At 44.4% G+C, this 16,956-nt stretch overlaps 1 protein-coding gene across 1 annotated transcript in view; it reads right to left on the reverse strand.

The window, feature by feature from the left end:
* GTF2F2 (general transcription factor IIF subunit 2) overlaps window positions 1–16,956 on the reverse strand; it is a 268,355-nt gene that overhangs the window by 66,343 nt on the left and 185,056 nt on the right. Inside the window, exon 7 of the mRNA XM_068265221.1 lies at window positions 15,977–16,076. Within this exon, the coding sequence (XP_068121322.1) occupies window positions 15,977–16,076 (100 nt within the window). The remainder of the gene's footprint in view (window positions 1–15,976; window positions 16,077–16,956) is intronic.

Here is a 16,956-nt window from a genome sequence, read left to right on the forward strand (position 1 = left end):
AACTGAAGAGAGAGGTATATGGAGGCTGTCATGTTTATTTCCTTTTAATCAATACCAGTTGCCTGGCAGCCCTACTGGTCTATTTCTCTGCAGTAGTATCTGATTAAAACCAGAAACAAGCATGCAGCTAGTCTTGTCAGATCAGACTTATAAGTCTGAACCACTGAAACACCTGATCTGCTGCATGCTTGTTAAGGGGCTATGGCTAATAGTATTAGAGGCAGAGGATCAGCAGGGCTGCCAGGCAACTGGTATTGTCTAAAAGGAAATAAACATGACAGCCTCCATATACCTCTCTCTTCAGTTCCCCTTTAAAAATGGTTTTGCTGTGAACAGCCATGCTTTGCAAGCTGGAATGGGTTATCCCGTTTTTGCTTTCTTGTTATAAAATGCTAACAATGTGGAACAAAATATTTTGGCTAGAAGATGTACTTTATTATGGTGTGGCTGAGCTATCCTAATACTCATATACACCACACACACTGTATTAAATTATGAGTGTATGAGTGTGTGAGTGTGAGTGTGAGTGTGTGTGTGTGTGTGTGCCAATGGTGTATTTAGGTTTGTTGTTGTAAGGGGAAACACTAGGCAAGCTGATAACAGTGCAATTAGAGGGCAGGCAAGCTGGTAAATATACACAGCATGATGCAGAGCTTGCCTGGAGGGTCTGTGGGAAAATATCTGTCTGGTCTCTCCCCATTGTTATGACTGCATGTGTGGATAAGGCGTTAAACAAGTTGAAACGTTTTTGACAGTCCCTAGACTCCAGGTGGGCTGCTTTCTGACTTGTGTGAGAGACCAGCAGGGACAGGAGTCCTATTACAGGCAAGTAGCCTCTGTGTGATGTGAGACTGCAAGGTGTGTATGATGATCTGCAGATCTCATAGACTATGAATGCATTTTGCAGGAATGGATATTTTGCAGGAACAGATCTTTTGCAGATAATGATCTTTTGAGTGTGTACGGGCATCTTTGTGTGCAGCATCTTCCAAAGATTTCTGTCTGATGGGGAGTGCAGCTCCATAGAATAGACTGTGTAGAGTATAGCTCTCATACCACATGGAAGGGAGTAAAATTGGTCTGTGATCTTGCTTTTTCCAAAGACTTTTATCTCAAGTGTGTATGAAGCATAAGTCTCTCTCCACTCCTCCTCTCTGGGCTAGTGAACGCCAAAATCACAATAGCAATTTGCGAGTGCGATTTTGTGAAACTATTTTCAGTGATTTTTGAATGACTCGCTCCAAAAATTGCTACGTGCAACGTGTTTGCGATTTTGAAAAAAATCACAAAGCTGCTGTGAGGACACCGTCATAGGGTAACATTAGCCAAGCGCTTTTCAAATTTCTGTCGATTTGAAAAACGCTCAGAAGCACTCTTGTTGTGCACCAGCCCTCCCTCGTTCATCTTTGTTTCCCTCTTCCCCTAGTGCTGGCCAGCTGTGTCTTCTTCTTATACAGGAAAGCTAAATGAAAGTGCAATCCTGGTGAGGCAAATTATAATTATTATTACCAAAAAAAAAATACATACTATGAGCGTCCAACCCAGTATGAAAATTGCACTATTCCGTGACGAGGAGCTGTACTGGTTAAATATTGTTATACTGTAGCCAAACGAACTGAATAACCAATACTGCTGCATGTGCTGAAAATAGGTACAAATTTTATTATGTGACATATACCAAACATTTCTGGCCAAGACAAGGACAAAATACCTAAAAACTTGCCTAAAAACATGAATCAGCATGGTGAGCACTTATAGTAATAATTGTCATGGACCTTGAATTGTGTGCAATTACGCCCAAGTGGCCTGGCCGCCAACCAATGCACAAAAATGGGCAGCACTCAAAATCTTCATCGGTCAAACCAATATCCTATATCTATAATTAATCACCGACCAGAAGATGGTATATGCCCTGTCCAAAATCGCCCAGCATCAGCCTATGCAAAAAATGGATGGACTACCAATCTTAATTGGTCGTGTGTGGCCCCACCACCGACGCACACGGAGGCCTCAGAGCGAGCTTCCTATCCTTGTTTGGACTGCAGTGTACACTTAGATTCATATGTCCTCCATTTGTGTCAGAGCAAACTTCAATCTCTGTGGAAATATTCCCCTTTAAATCGCTTGCTGCAAGTGAATGTCTCAGTTGGACACGATTTCAACTTTATAACTGTTCCCAGGATTGGACTCTGTATGTGTAATTTCCATGGGGGCATAGAAACAAGCTGGCAGTGATCTTACCATTTCGCTGTGGCTACTTGTTGTTAATTCATGGTTGTGTGGCGTTTTGGCTGTGGTGAGGAAACTTCAACGCGTCGATGCCCGCGTCTGGCTGCACAGGTGTCCTGTCAGTCCTTTAAAGCCAGGGCTATCCAGACTTCAGGGGGCTTGCGGAGAGGCGTCCCTACTATCCGCACCGCTTCCCTTCCCGGGGCTCCTCCCGATCTGGACCGTGTTGTATGCTCCTTGTTAGACGCCGTTCAAGCGGCTATGCGGCCATGCGTCTGGACATCCGCGTGAGCGCTCACCGTGCTGATTCGCCGCCTCCTGCTGACGCGTTTCGCCCCGCCCACGGGGCTTTCTCAAAGCAGTCTGCTTTGTCACTGAATCAGAAGATCACAGAATCTGCTGATACTGAATGGAATCCATGCGTCCCTCAACTTTGGCAAGATTACCAAACCCTGCACTGGCCTCACATCCCCAAAGCATGATGGAACCACCACTACATTTTACTGTAGGTAGTGGGTGTTTTTCTAGAAATGCTGTGTTTTTCCTCCACGTATAATGCCCCTTGTAATGCCCAAATAACTCAATTTTAGTTTCAGCAGTCCACAGCACCTTATTCCAAAATGTAGCTGGCTTGTCCAAATGTGCTTTAGCATACCTCAAGTGGCTCTGTTTGTGTTGTGGGTGGAGAAAAGGCTTCCTCTGCATACAGCATCTCCTTGTGTAAAGTGCGCTGAATGGTTGAATGATGCACAGTGACTCCATCTGCAGCAAAATGATGTTGTAGGTCTTTGGTGCTGGTATGTGGGTTGACTGACTGTTCTCACCATTCGCCGCTTCTGTCTATCCAAGATTTTTCTTGGTCTGCCACTTCAAGCCTTAACTTGAACTGTGCCTATGGTCTTCCATTTCCTCAATATTTTTGTAATTGTGGAAACAGACAGCTGAAATCTCGGAGACAGCTTTCTGTATCCTTCCTCTAAACCATGATGGTGAACGATCTTTGTCTTCAGGTCATTTGAGAGTTGTTTTAAGACCCCCATGTTGCTATTCTTCAGAGAAATGTAAAAGAGGAGAGAAACTTATGATTGACCCCTTAAATACTCTTTCTTATAATTGGATTCACCTGTGTATGTAGGTCAGGGGTCACTGAGCTTACCAAGCCAATAATTAGTTCTAAAGGTTTCAGAATTAATAAAATGACAACAGTGCCCAAATGTATGCACCTGCCTAATTTCATTTAAACATTTTTTGCGCACTTTCTGTAAATGCAATAAACTTAATTTCACTTCTCAAATATCACTCCTATTGTTGTACTTAACTGACATTTTTTATTTTAACAACCAACGATTTATACAGAAAAATCATGACGATTAACAACGTTGGCCAAACTCTCGCATCCCACTGTGTGTCTGTGTGTGTGTATAGTGTGTGTGTGGTTGGTGTGTGTGGTTGGTGTGTGTGGTTGGTGTGTGTGGTTGGTGTGTGTGGTTGGTGTGTGTGGTTGGTGTGTGTGTGTGTGTGTGTGTGTGTGTGTGTGTGTGTGTGTGTGTGTGTGTGTGTGTGTGTGTATTATCTGGTGCCGACAGGGATAAGTGTAGTTTATGGTTGCTTGAGAATCAAGGTTATAAATAGGTATAGCTTAAAACAGTACTATACCCCACACTGTATACTTCCTGTATACTTCCCACAAACTCTGTATTAATATTGAAATACATTAAAGACAAATTAGGACAAAGGACAGACTTGACTTACTGTAACAGACGCACTGTATAAAAGAAGTGTAAAAGTAGATATAAGTATATATATATATATATATATATATATATATTTGCAAGCACAGAGGTCAAACGTTTCTTGTAATTGATGACCAAGTTTGCACACATTTTAGGAGGAATGTTGGTCCACTCCTCTTTGCAGATCATCTCTAAATCCCTAAGGTTTCGAGGCTGTCTCTGTGCAACTCTGAGCTTGAGCTCCCTCCATAGGTTTTCTATTGGATTAAGGTCCGGAGACTGACTAGGCCACTCCATGACCTTAATGTGCTTCTTCTTGAGCCACTCCTTTGTTGCCTTTGCTGTATGTTTTGGGTCATTGTCGTGCTGGAACACCCATCCACGACCCATTTTCAGTTTCCTGGCAGAGGCAGAGAACTGCAGGAGATAGGAACGGCGGGGAGAGGTGACAATGGGCACTACCTGATCCGGCCACCCTCCTGGGTCAAGTAGTATGCTTTTTTTATTTTTATTTTATGTCTGGCTCAGGTTCTCTTTAAAAGTATCAATAGAACATGTAACTCTATATTTTACAAACTACAATACATTGGTACTAGAACAAAATTTAGACAGACTGTCTTACGAAGAGTCCTCAATATTTCAATCAGAATGTTCCATCCATTCTTGAGGTTACTGCAGGGACTTCAATTATTAAAGCACCGTTTTAGTCGCCGTTCCTAAAAATAATACAAATCTCCACATAGGGTGATACCGTTCAGGCAATCAACACTGTTTATATAATACACCACCAAAACGTGCTCCTGTGAGTCGTGTAAGTTAGTGCCAAACTGATGCACCAGTGCCCCTTCTCCCTAGATGCTCACCAGATTTTTTCCACCCCAGTCGTCAGGTGGATCAATAGTAGTGCTCAATTCCTCAAGTGAAATGTCATTAATCCTAGAAAAAAACTTTCACATAGGGTAATACTGTTTCTATAAGTTCAAAATTGTTCCACAATATTTCTCTGTGCTGTATGCGAATAGTGCTCTCACTCCATGCAGTGTGACTCCCACTCCCTGCATAACAATATGCTCACCAGATGGAGCCCACCTCCATATACAGGTGGAAATCACGCTTAATGGTACCTCCGGTAACAAACTCTCCAACTCCTTTTCACAGAACTTAGCCTCTCCTGAGGTTTTTATTCCAATAAAATGATTCTGGAGCCAGATTTATTAAACGCCACATTGGTAAGAGGTAATATGTGAGCTCGAAGGACCTTGAAGAGATAAAATTTATGGTGGTCTTGCTGTCCGATTTTCTCTTGCAGCCTTAGAATGAGTTGCTTGACTTGCTGGGTGCGGGAGGCAGTGATGAGCGGCTCAGCCTTCTGTATTTCTTCTACCAGCTGGTCCACATCAGTCGTGGGAGAAAGCTCTAGTAAGTCAATGGACTTGGTCTTCAGCTCACCACCTTTCTCGTACTCCAAGATGATTCCTGGCGGAAAGTACCCTTCCGCCAGGTATCATCTTGGAGTACGAGAAAGGTGGTGAGCTGAAGACCAAGTCCATTGACTTACTAGAGCTTTCTCCCACGACTGATGTGGACCAGCTGGTAGAAGAAATACAGAAGGCTGAGCCGCTCATCACTGCCTCCCGCACCCAGCAAGTCAAGCAACTCATTCTAAGGCTGCAAGAGAAAATCGGACAGCAAGACCACCATAAATTTTATCTCTTCAAGGTCCTTCGAGCTCACATATTACCTCTTACCAATGTGGCGTTTAATAAATCTGGCTCCAGAATCATTTTATTGGAATAAAAACCTCAGGAGAGGCTAAGTTCTGTGAAAAGGAGTTGGAGAGTTTGTTACCGGAGGTACCATTAAGCGTGATTTCCACCTGTATATGGAGGTGGGCTCCATCTGGTGAGCATATTGTTATGCAGGGAGTGGGAGTCACACTGCATGGAGTGAGAGCACTATTCGCATACAGCACAGAGAAATATTGTGGAACAATTTTGAACTTATAGAAACAGTATTACCCTATGTGAAAGTTTTTTTCTAGGATTAATTACATTTCACTTGAGGAATTGAGCACTACTATTGATCCACCTGACGACTGGCGTGGAAAAAATCTGGTGAGCATCTAGGGAGAAGGGGCACTGGTGCATCAGTTTGGCACTAACTTACACGACTCACAGGAGCACGTTTTGGTGGTGTATTATATAAACAGTGTTGATTGCCTGAACGGTATCACCCTATGTGGAGATTTGTATCATTTTTAGGAACGGCGACTAAAACGGTGCTTTAATAATTGAAGTCCCTGCAGTAACCTCAAGAATGGATGGAACATTCTGATTGAAATATTGAGGACTCTTCGTAAGACAGTCTGTCTAAATTTTGTTCTGGTTAAATATTATAACAGACTCTGGAGAGCGCAGCAGTATTATTGAAAGTTTTGTAACACTGTTGGAATTCCTGCGGCGATCCCAGAGACTGATTATTATCTAAACCTATCTAAACCTATTATATTCTGAGGACTGTGGCGCAATTAATAGATATTATTAATACATTGGTACTATATTGCATTCATTACGCTATGTTCTAGTCTCTGCTGTAATAAAGAGTAAATTACATTTAACTTTACACATTAACTAATTTTGAAGATAAGAGGAAAGCGGAAAGCGTGCTCTCCTCTCCTTGAGAAAGCGGACAGGGGTCCGCGGAACTAGTGGGTCCTATCCTGAGGGGAACCTCTGCCTGCCTCGCCACTTTGCACTCCCAGCCATCCAGATCTACCTGGTCTAAGTATTATCTTTTGCACCTCTTTTTTCACTCTGCGCACTTTATCTATGGGTTGCTCCCATTAGTCATAGGTAGGTTGTATGCACACACATATAATTGCTGTTTGCACTATTTAATATATGAAATGTGGTTTGTCTTGTTTTTTCATTCATGCGCTGCACTTTAGACTGAACCCGGGTTCCTTCACTTAAAGGGCTTTATCAGAAACCCTAAAGTGGAGTTAGAGATATTTATACATTTATAATTACACCTCATTGATTGGCTTATTTGTGGGGATGTGCAATAGGGATATAATGGCTTGGCTGTGCTACTACGTGTTTTTAATTGTTTTTATCTGTGTATTGGCATAAGCATATGGGTATATCATAATATTATTTGTGTTCTATATACCTCAGATGAATTATATGCTGTTACTTTAAATTGTGTGTATAATAAAGTTTTTTTTTGTACCATGCATTAGCTACCAGCTGGTTGGTGCTTATTTATAGGGCCGCTTTCCTCTTATCTTCAAAATTAGAAATTTATTGACCTTTTGCACATCCAGCATTTTTACACAGGTGTGCGGATGCTCCTCCGCTTGATTTACACATTAACTAGTTCAAACACGCCCATCGTTGTACAGGTTGGCATATTAGAAGGGTGTTTCACTCATCACCGCAGCTTGTATGCACAAGGATGGAATGCAATGTACACGCCATTGATAATGGACCCACCGGAGTCTTTATACATCTAGTCACTGGTGCAGACAACTGGCAGTGAAATAAAATTGGCGGGACACTATGCAAACCGGCCTCTGCTCAAAAACCTTCCCTGGACCCAGATGCAATTACCAGCTACAGAGCTGTCTCTAACCTTCCATTTCTGGGTAAGGTTATTGAAAAAGTAATTGAAAATTGAAAAATACCTCCAGTTGGAAGCCCAAATCGTACAAAACAACACTTATGACTCATTCCAGTCTGGTTTCAGGAAACATCACAGCACTGAAACTGCCCTCATCCAAATCTGCAATCACCTGCTCATGGCAAGAGACAAAGGAGAGTGCTCCGTCCTGATATTGCTAGACCTTTCTGTAGCCTTTGACACAGTTAACGGTGCCATCTTGATAAGCAGGCTACAGGAATACTGCAGCATTGATGGCAGGCACGTGCAGAGGGGGGTGCTCTGGGTGCCCAGGCACCCCCTCTTTTTAAAATCAGCAAAAAAGGCCCCTCTGAGCGCGCAAAATAAGCCCCGCCCCCGACCGCGGTAAGCCCCGCCCACCCGCGAGAAGCCCCGCCTCCGTCTGGGGAACTTTCAGGTGAAGAGGCCTGGATAGGAATCCTAGTGTGGCATACTGACCTCACCCTCCACCTAGGACCTATATTGACCTCTACCTCCCCAAGCACCCATAGTGACTTCTCCCTCACCCACAGTGACCTCTCCATCCACCTAGCACCCACAGTGACCTCTCCCTCCACCTAGCACCCACAGTGACCTCTCCCTCCACCTAGAACCCACAGTGACCTCTCCCTCCCTCAGCACCCACAGTGACCTCTCCCTCCCACAGTGACCTCTCCCTCCACCTAGCACCCACAGTGACCTCTCCCTCTACCTAGCACCCACAGTGACCTCTCCCTCCCTCAGCACCCACAGTGACCTCTCCCTCCACCTAGCACCCACAGTGACCTCTCCCTCCACCTAGCACCCACAGTGACCTCTCCCTCCCTCAGCACCCACAGTGACCTCTCCCTCCCACAGTGACCTCTCCCTCCACCTAGCACCCACAGTGACCTCTCCCTCCCTCAGCACCCACAGTGACCTCTCCCTCCCACAGTGACCTCTCCCTCCACCTAGCACCCACAGTGACCTCTCCCTCCCTCAGCACCCACAGTGACCTCTCCCTCCCACAGTGACCTCTCCCTCCACTTAGCACCCACAGTGACCTCTCCCTGCACCTAGCACCCACAGTGACCTCTCCCTCCACCAGCACCTACAGTGACCTCTCCCTCCCTCAGCACCCACAGTGACCTCTCCCTCCCACAGTGACCTCTCCCTCCACCTAGCACCCACAGTGACCTCTCCCTGCACCTAGCACCCACAGTGACCTCTCCCTCCCACAGTGACCTCTCCCTCCACCTAGCACCCACAGTGACATCTCCTTCCCCAGCACCCACATTGACCTCTCCCTCCACCTAGCACCCACAGTGACCTCTCCCTCCACCAGCACCCACAGTGACCTCTCCCTCCCACAGTGACCTCTCCCTTCACCTACCACCCACAATCACCTCTCCTTCCCCAAATCTAGCACTGATCCTGCCTACCCCAGCACCCACACTGACCTATCCTTCCCCCAGCACCCACAGTGATCTTTCTCTCCCCCAGAGGCTACCCTCCTGTCCCCTGCAGCACTTACAGGGACCTCCCATCCCAAAAGCAGCGCCCACACTGATCTCTTCCAACACACAGCATCCACAACTACTCCCTCCTCCAATAACTACAATGACCTCTCCCAGCACCCACAGTGACCTCCCCTTCCTCCAGCACCCACACTGACCTCTACCTCCCCCAGCAACCACACTGACCTCTACCTAACCTAGCAACAACTATGCCATTCATAGCAGTACCCACAGTGACCTCCCACTCCCTGCACCCACCGCAATCCCACCAATATTCAGCACCCACATTACACTCAACCAGTAACCCCCACTATAGCAAGCACCCAGTACTTGCACCAAGCAACTTTCACCCAATACTTATATCCGACCTCCATATGGCACTTAGTACTTGCATCATTCACCCTATAGCTGGCACCCAGTACTCACACCCACTTGGCACAGTACTTGCACATTATCTGAACTCACATAAACCAGTAATAGCACCCAAAGTACCTGCACTCAGAATCCACATGACACACAATGCCCACCCATAGCTAGCACCTAGTGCAGGCAATGCACCAAGTATTCGCACCAATGTACCTGCACCCAACACCCACATGTTTCATCTGCAGTAGTTCCAGTTGCACTAAGCCTCCACTTGGTGCCCAGCACAAACACCAAACACTCACATATGACATCCAGTACTTGCACCCAGAACTCACAAGGGCTTCAGTAACTGCAATCAACACCTACATGATGCTTGACACCAACCCATACAGCCAGAATGCACATGACACCCTGTGCCAGCACCCAGAACCCACATGGCACCCAGCATCTGCCTTTAGCACTCACATGACAACAAATACCCCACTAGCCATCACCCATTACCCAGATGTTACTATATACTCGCTCCCAGTACCCACTTGGCACTCAGTATTAGCACCTAAGACCCACATGACACCCTATAACCCCCATAATCAACACCCACGTGGCATAGTACTCACACAGCACAAAGTTCCAAAGCCATTATATGCACCTAGTACCTGTCCATGGCCAGCACCCAAATAGCACCCAGTACCCATCCTTGGTCTGAACCCATATGAGACTCAGTACTCTCCCATGGCACACATCCAGACCACACATGGCACTCCCTACTCACTCATGTCCAGTACTCACATGGCTCCCTGTACCAATTAGCACTCACATGGCACCCACTATTGTTTGTTGCCTTCTGCTACTCATTCAGCACCCAATACAGCATAGCATCCACTGCAAATAAACACCCAATACAAACTGGACCTTGGTACCCACAGCAGCTTGACACAGACTGTACTTTGGCACATCGGCACCCACTGCAACTTAGCACAAACTGGACCTTTGCGTCTTACCACCCACTGCATCTGGGCACCCACTGCACCTTGGCACTTACTGCAGTTTTGCATCGACTAATGCTTAGCAACCACTGCATATTGGCAACCACTGCTTCTTTGCCTAAAAAGAAGCTTGGGTGCTGATCTAGAGGGACAGAGGTCCCAGTAATGAAAGGTGAATCCATGCCTACATCAGGCTCCACTGTGCCCACTCTAATAGTGCGCACCTATGACTGCTGATTTGAGGGTGGTGGCACCAAAGAAGTTGGTTGGAAGAAGACACAAAGTCTGCCTGATACTTCTATAAAGGTGTGTGTGTGTGTGTGTGTGTGGTGGAGGGGGGTTAAGACTGCCTAGTGCTTTCTGGAGAAGGGGTATTACATACACAATTTAGCACGATTTATCGATTAGGGCCCCTTTTTCAAATTTGAGCACCCCCCCTTGAGAATCCTCTGCACGGCCCTGATTGATGGCATAGTTCTCCAGTGGTTCCAATCCTTCTTGAGTGGCAGAACCCAAAAAGTGTCTATGTGGCCCTTCCTGTCCACCTCTGTACCACTTAAGTATGGGGTGCCCCAGCACTCACTCCTTTCTCCTCTGCTTTTCACAATTTACCGTTCGGAAAACTAATCCAAAAACACGGCCTGACATACCAATGCTATGCTGATGACACCCAACTATATCTTCCCTTCAAGCCTGGTGTGACAGACCCAACTCAAACTATAAACGCCTGCTTACGTAAACAACAGCAATGGATGAGTGACAACTGGCTTAGACTAAATGCACATAAAACTAAAGTCTTTCTGATCAGAGGGCAGTGCAAGACAGCAAAACAACTTAACTAGCAGTCTTCACCACTGGGAATAGGAGGCACGGATCTATGCAGCTCCGATCATGTGCGTAGCCTGGGAGTTCTAATTGATGTGGATTTAAACTTCATAAGTCATATCTCATGATAGCTGTGGTGAAAGCATCCTACTTTCACCTGGAGAACATTGCAAAAATCAAGTAACTCATCCCCCCAGAAGATCTACCAACCTTAGTTCATGCCTTCATTACCTCCCGACTGGACTATTATTATTATTTAGCATTTATATAGCGCCGACATCTTACGCAGCGCTGTACAGTATATATATATTTTTTTGTCACTAACTGTTCCTCAAGGAGCTCACAATCTAATCCCTACCATTGTCAAATGTCTATGTATGTATCATGTATATATCATGTAGTGTATGTATTGTAGTCTAGGGCCAATTTAGGCGGGAGCCAATTACCTTGTCTGTATGTTTTTGGAGTGTGGTAGGAAACCGGAGTACCCGGAGGAAACCTACGCAGACACAGGGAGAACATACAAACTCCTTGCAGATAGTGCCCTGGCTGGGATACGAACCGGGCAACCAGCGCTGCAAGGCGAGAGCGCTAACCACTACACAACTGTGCTGGCCCTACTACTGCAACGCTCTCTACACCAGCTTTCCAAAAAGGACTTGTACCGCCTACAGCTGATACAGAATACTGCTGCCGTCACTGCCACATAACGCCAGTCCTGCATTCCCTTCACTGGCTACCTAAAAAATGGAGGTTCATATTCAAGATCGGCCTACTGACATTTAAATCACTACATAATCTTGGCCCTGGATACATGAAAAAAATGTTACATTTGCTGCATAGCAATCCCTGCAATCTCAGATCCATAGATTCTAATAATCTAGTCATACCCAGAGCCCACCTGGAAACTTTCGGTCCCAGAGCATTCTGTCATGCTGCTCCTACGTTATGGAACTCCTTACGTCAGCAGGGCAGCTCCATCTCTGGACGTGTTTAAATCCAGACTGAAAACCCACCTGTTCAGATTGGCATTTGCAGAAATATTTTTGTTGTGTTATTACTTAACCCTACTACCAATTACTGAATCTGAGAGAGCCTAAGCGCTTTGAGAAAAAAGCGCTATAGAAATGTTATTGTTATTGCTTAAGTACATAGGGATTTCAGAAATCTCAGTCGAATTCAACTTTGGCTAGGTCCGATTGCCAAAAAATCATTATACAAATGATATAGCCTTCAAGCACTGAAGCCCCAAGTTAAGCCATTAAAAACACAGCCACAGTGCTCATTTGTTAACTTCAGAAAAGTCCTGGAGCCGGTGGAATACACTCTGGTGTATTGAGGCCACCGTCTGTCTGATCTCATTATGTTCATCCAGTATCAGCCAATTCCAAGGCAAACAGGAGCCAGAGTTTGTACTGCCTCTGGGACAATATGTAACTATCTGCATTGTCACAACTCATTACTGTCAGTAAAGAGCCCACTCGCATTTCTTAATATACAGTCAGAGTGCAGGAACATAATGGAGGTACTTGTTTTAATAAATAAATAGCAAAAAGCATTCTGCATCTACAGATTAAAGTTTCAGCAGTCAATAGAAATGCTATCAACGTAAACTTAAAAGTAGCAAGAGATTTTCCTCGTCTTGACATACTTTAGCAATTGAGAGTCATTGGTGCGATCCCAGATTGCACTATGCTTTTTCTGTGCCACGTTTTAATTCACAGCAAAGCTTGCAAGCTGTATTGGAACTTGACCCAAGAGAAATCACAAGACACAAAGCAATATATCGTCCGGAGGAACAAGTATGACAACTCTATTCTAGTAATATAGTGCAGTAAAAGCCCAGGATCGTTATCATGTATAAACATGTCTATGTGATGGCGGTATGTCCTTCTGGACCTCCTTTGTCAAGTATTCCTTCCACTAGACAAACCCTATTACAGTGCATCCCTATGATCATCTATGTACACATATGGCGTGCAAATAAAAGATATGTCCTCCAAACAAGCCACTCAATCAGGCGAATTGGAAGATCATGATTTATTCACTATTTTCTGTTGACCATGCAAAGATAAACCGGCATTACATAACTTATCCCATTGAGAGCTTTTCAGACACGCACTGAATAGTGTAACAATATTAAAAAGCAGCACATACACAAAATGATTAAAACATGAAGCTAGATGTCTAGAGAGATGTTCTCATAAACCTATGAACTGAACAGTATTAGCAAATGTCAAGTAGAAAAGAGGTTACCCAAATCTGACCATTACTACAAAACCAGATAAAACTAATCTGTTTCTTGAGTTTGTACAGCAGTAGAACAGATGATACAAAAATGCAGCTTATAACTCTATAAAGCTCCAAACTGTTACTGGATTTACCACATCTGCTCACATACCATTACTTTATTCTATTTATTTATGCCATACTAAGGAGAAATCAGTAACAGATGAATACCCTAGTAAATCTGGAAGTATAAGGGTGGACACACGACACAAAAATATTACATTTTCCACTTTCTTGATTCCAACAATTGGTTGTGCAGAAAAAAATTTTATAATTAGAAACATGATGGAATTTCCTATTTTTTCCCCAAAATAAATCGATCTTGGATGGCAGAAAATTCTGATCAGCAAATCATTTATAGAGGCAGGCAGTTTTATTTTGTTTTTAATTCATTTTCTTCATAATTGAGGAAACTGGGGACAGTGTCAGATGTTTCAAAAGTTACAAACGATCTTTAACCACTTCCCTACCACGCTATGTTTTGCTGATCGGTGCTGCGTGGGCTCTCCAGCCCGCAGCACCGATCAGCTAGCAGCCAGGCCGATCAGACTTCCCCCCTTTTTTCCCCACTAGGGGGATGTCCTGCTGGGGGGGTCTGATCGCCGCCGGCTGCTTGCGCTTGCGGGGGGGGGGCTCTTCAAAGCCCCCCTCCGCAGCGCTTCCCGGCCTCCTTCCCCTTCCCTCCCTCTCCCTCCCCCTGTGAGCGGCGCAGGACGGATTTCCGTCCTGCGCCTGATGGGATAGGCTTTAGCCTATCAGATGCCGGTGATCCCCGGCCAATCAGAGGCCGGGGATCACCGATCTCCTCTACGGCGCTGCTGCGCAGCAGCGCCGTATACATGTAAACACCGGGGAAGATCTTCCCCGTGTGTTTACATTTACCCTGCGAGCCGCCGATCGGCTCGCAGGGTGTTCACGGAGACACCCTCCGGGAACTGACATGGAACGGCCGCTCATACGAGCGGCCGTTTCCATGGTATACACTTCTGGATTCAGGGGCGTGTATATACGCTCCGAGAATCCGGAAGTGGTTAAAATTGTTCATTAATTTCAAATAAAATAAAATATAAAAAATTATATGTTGTTTGGCTATCTTTGCTTATCTTTCAGCAACACCAATTACAGTACATACAAACTAGATGGAATTAGGCTAAGGTATGCGTTTGTGTACAGGGTGTCTTCTGCAAAGACGTAATGTTAATTGTGGCTGTGATGGTGCTAGGGTGTTAGGCATCGGCACGGGAGGGGGCTCGTGTGAGAATAGAGTTGGTTTACGGTAAGTGTTAAATATCTGCACATTTTGCAAGGGGGGGGGGGGGGGGGGGTCAGTATAGGGTTGGGCATTGGTAGAGTTTCTATGAAATTAGTGTTCGGTTTAGCGATGGTAAAATATTGTTAAATTTGAATTATCGTAATTACCTCTTCCCAATAGTAGAATATTGGTAATTTTATAGATATTCTACCAGTGGCCATCTCCAGGGCACAAATTTCCGCAGTGCCTTTTTTACATGTCCGCATACTACATGCTTTTTTAAAGATTTGGAATGCATTGCCTCTAAACAGAAACCCCCAAATACATCGTTTTTCTCCTTACCCCTTTTGCTCATAGCTACTCCGTTGTGTGCGGCACTTCATCCCTCCAATAAATGCATCACTATGCTACAGAAAAGCAAGGCATCTGTACAGATCTCGGTCTCCACAGTGGTGTGTGTGTGTGTGTGTGTGTGTGTGTGTGTGTGTGTGTGTGTGTGGCAACTTTCTGCTCTCTGAATAATTGTTCTAATGACTTCCATCTGCTCAGCCACTGATAAGGAATCATACTTATTGAACTCTATGGAGGTATGTCTTTTTTCAACCAAAATAACTATGTAACAATGTTTTGCAGACAAATATTTGTAGACATCCCCTCTTCAGTGTTCAGCAGGGCCAGCCTCTCTACCCCTACCCAAGTGCTGTGTCCTGTAGTGATGCTTAAAGGAGTTATCAGGCTAACTAACGAAAACGAGGTTTGGGACAGTCGGCTGCAAGGGGCTGGAGAAAGCCCCAGGTGAGTAAACCTCGTTTTCGTTAGCCTGATAACTCCTTTAAGGAGTCTGGGCATGGAGAGAAAGCACAATTGTTCTAATGACTGGCGGGAGTGGGGTTTGAAGGGAGGGGGCCCCATCCAAAGTTTCGCAGGGGGTGGCAGTGATTTCCAGTAGGGATTAGATTGTTAGCACCTCTGAGGGGCAGGTAGTGACAATACTGTATATACTATATGCAGCAATCTGTGCATCGCTATTGAAGATGTCAGCGCTATATAAATACTAAATGATAAATCACATGCAACTAAAAGGTGTTTAAAGCTAAAACTCACATCATAAATCTTTACCTCAAAGATAACACTACTTACATTATGCTGGTGATCGGACACTGGCTTGTAATTAGTGGTTATGGCTCTCTCAATTTGCTGTGACTGTCTTTTTGGTTTTGAAGATTCTTCAATTTGTCGTCTGCAAGGAATTATTTTGTTAGTTCCCAGAAATAAACATTAGCAATGTCAGCAGGATAATCTAAATCATCACTTAACACATACTAGAAATGACTGTTTGCAGCCTTGTCTACTAAAAAAATGTAAAAACGCAGAATAAACCCAGTCTAAATGCTCAAATGAGGTCTAAGGAAGTACCACTAAAATTACTGCACAGAACTTACCTTGTTCCTCAGTCCTTATCAGTAATTTTCCCAAGTGGTTTCCAAGGTTGCCACTCTGCAGGCTCTATTATACATATTTTATACATATTTGTTAGAAATGCCCCAAAGTATCCCTTATAGAGACTAAAATTATAAGTTCACAATTTACATCATTCCATGGTCTATTTAAATAAGTTCCCACACTATTTCTAACCCTAGAGGATGAAACTTGATATACATAAGCTAATTCGATCTGACATGTTGGATTTAATCGGATCGTAAATAGAATCGTACAAAGAATCGTATCGTGTAGATGGGGCTTTAGAGAGCTCCGACTTCTGATTAGGTTATCTTAGCTGTATTGTGTTTTTCTTTAGCAGAGAACAGTTCAGGACAGGTCAAAAGTTCACTGCCTGTTCTGTAAAAACTTTTAGAACCTGTAGAATGCTGAGTAATGTGTAAACTGCAAATATTAGAGAATGATGCAATGTTTTAAAAAAAAAAAAGCTGTATAACTGAAAATAAAAATATGAGAATATTTTTTTTTGCTTCCAATGTTCTAGTCATTACCCCTACTACACAACCAATTCATTATATCATATATTTTTTTTCGCTTCAGTGTCTCTTTAAATACAAAGCTTGCATGCAGCGAGTTACAATAACGCGGTCTGTTGCAATGCAGAGATGTGAACAGGTCTA

The sequence above is a fragment of the Hyperolius riggenbachi genome, chromosome 2 (assembly GCF_040937935.1).
Source record: "Hyperolius riggenbachi isolate aHypRig1 chromosome 2, aHypRig1.pri, whole genome shotgun sequence".
Lineage (NCBI taxonomy): Eukaryota > Metazoa > Chordata > Amphibia > Anura > Hyperoliidae > Hyperolius > Hyperolius riggenbachi.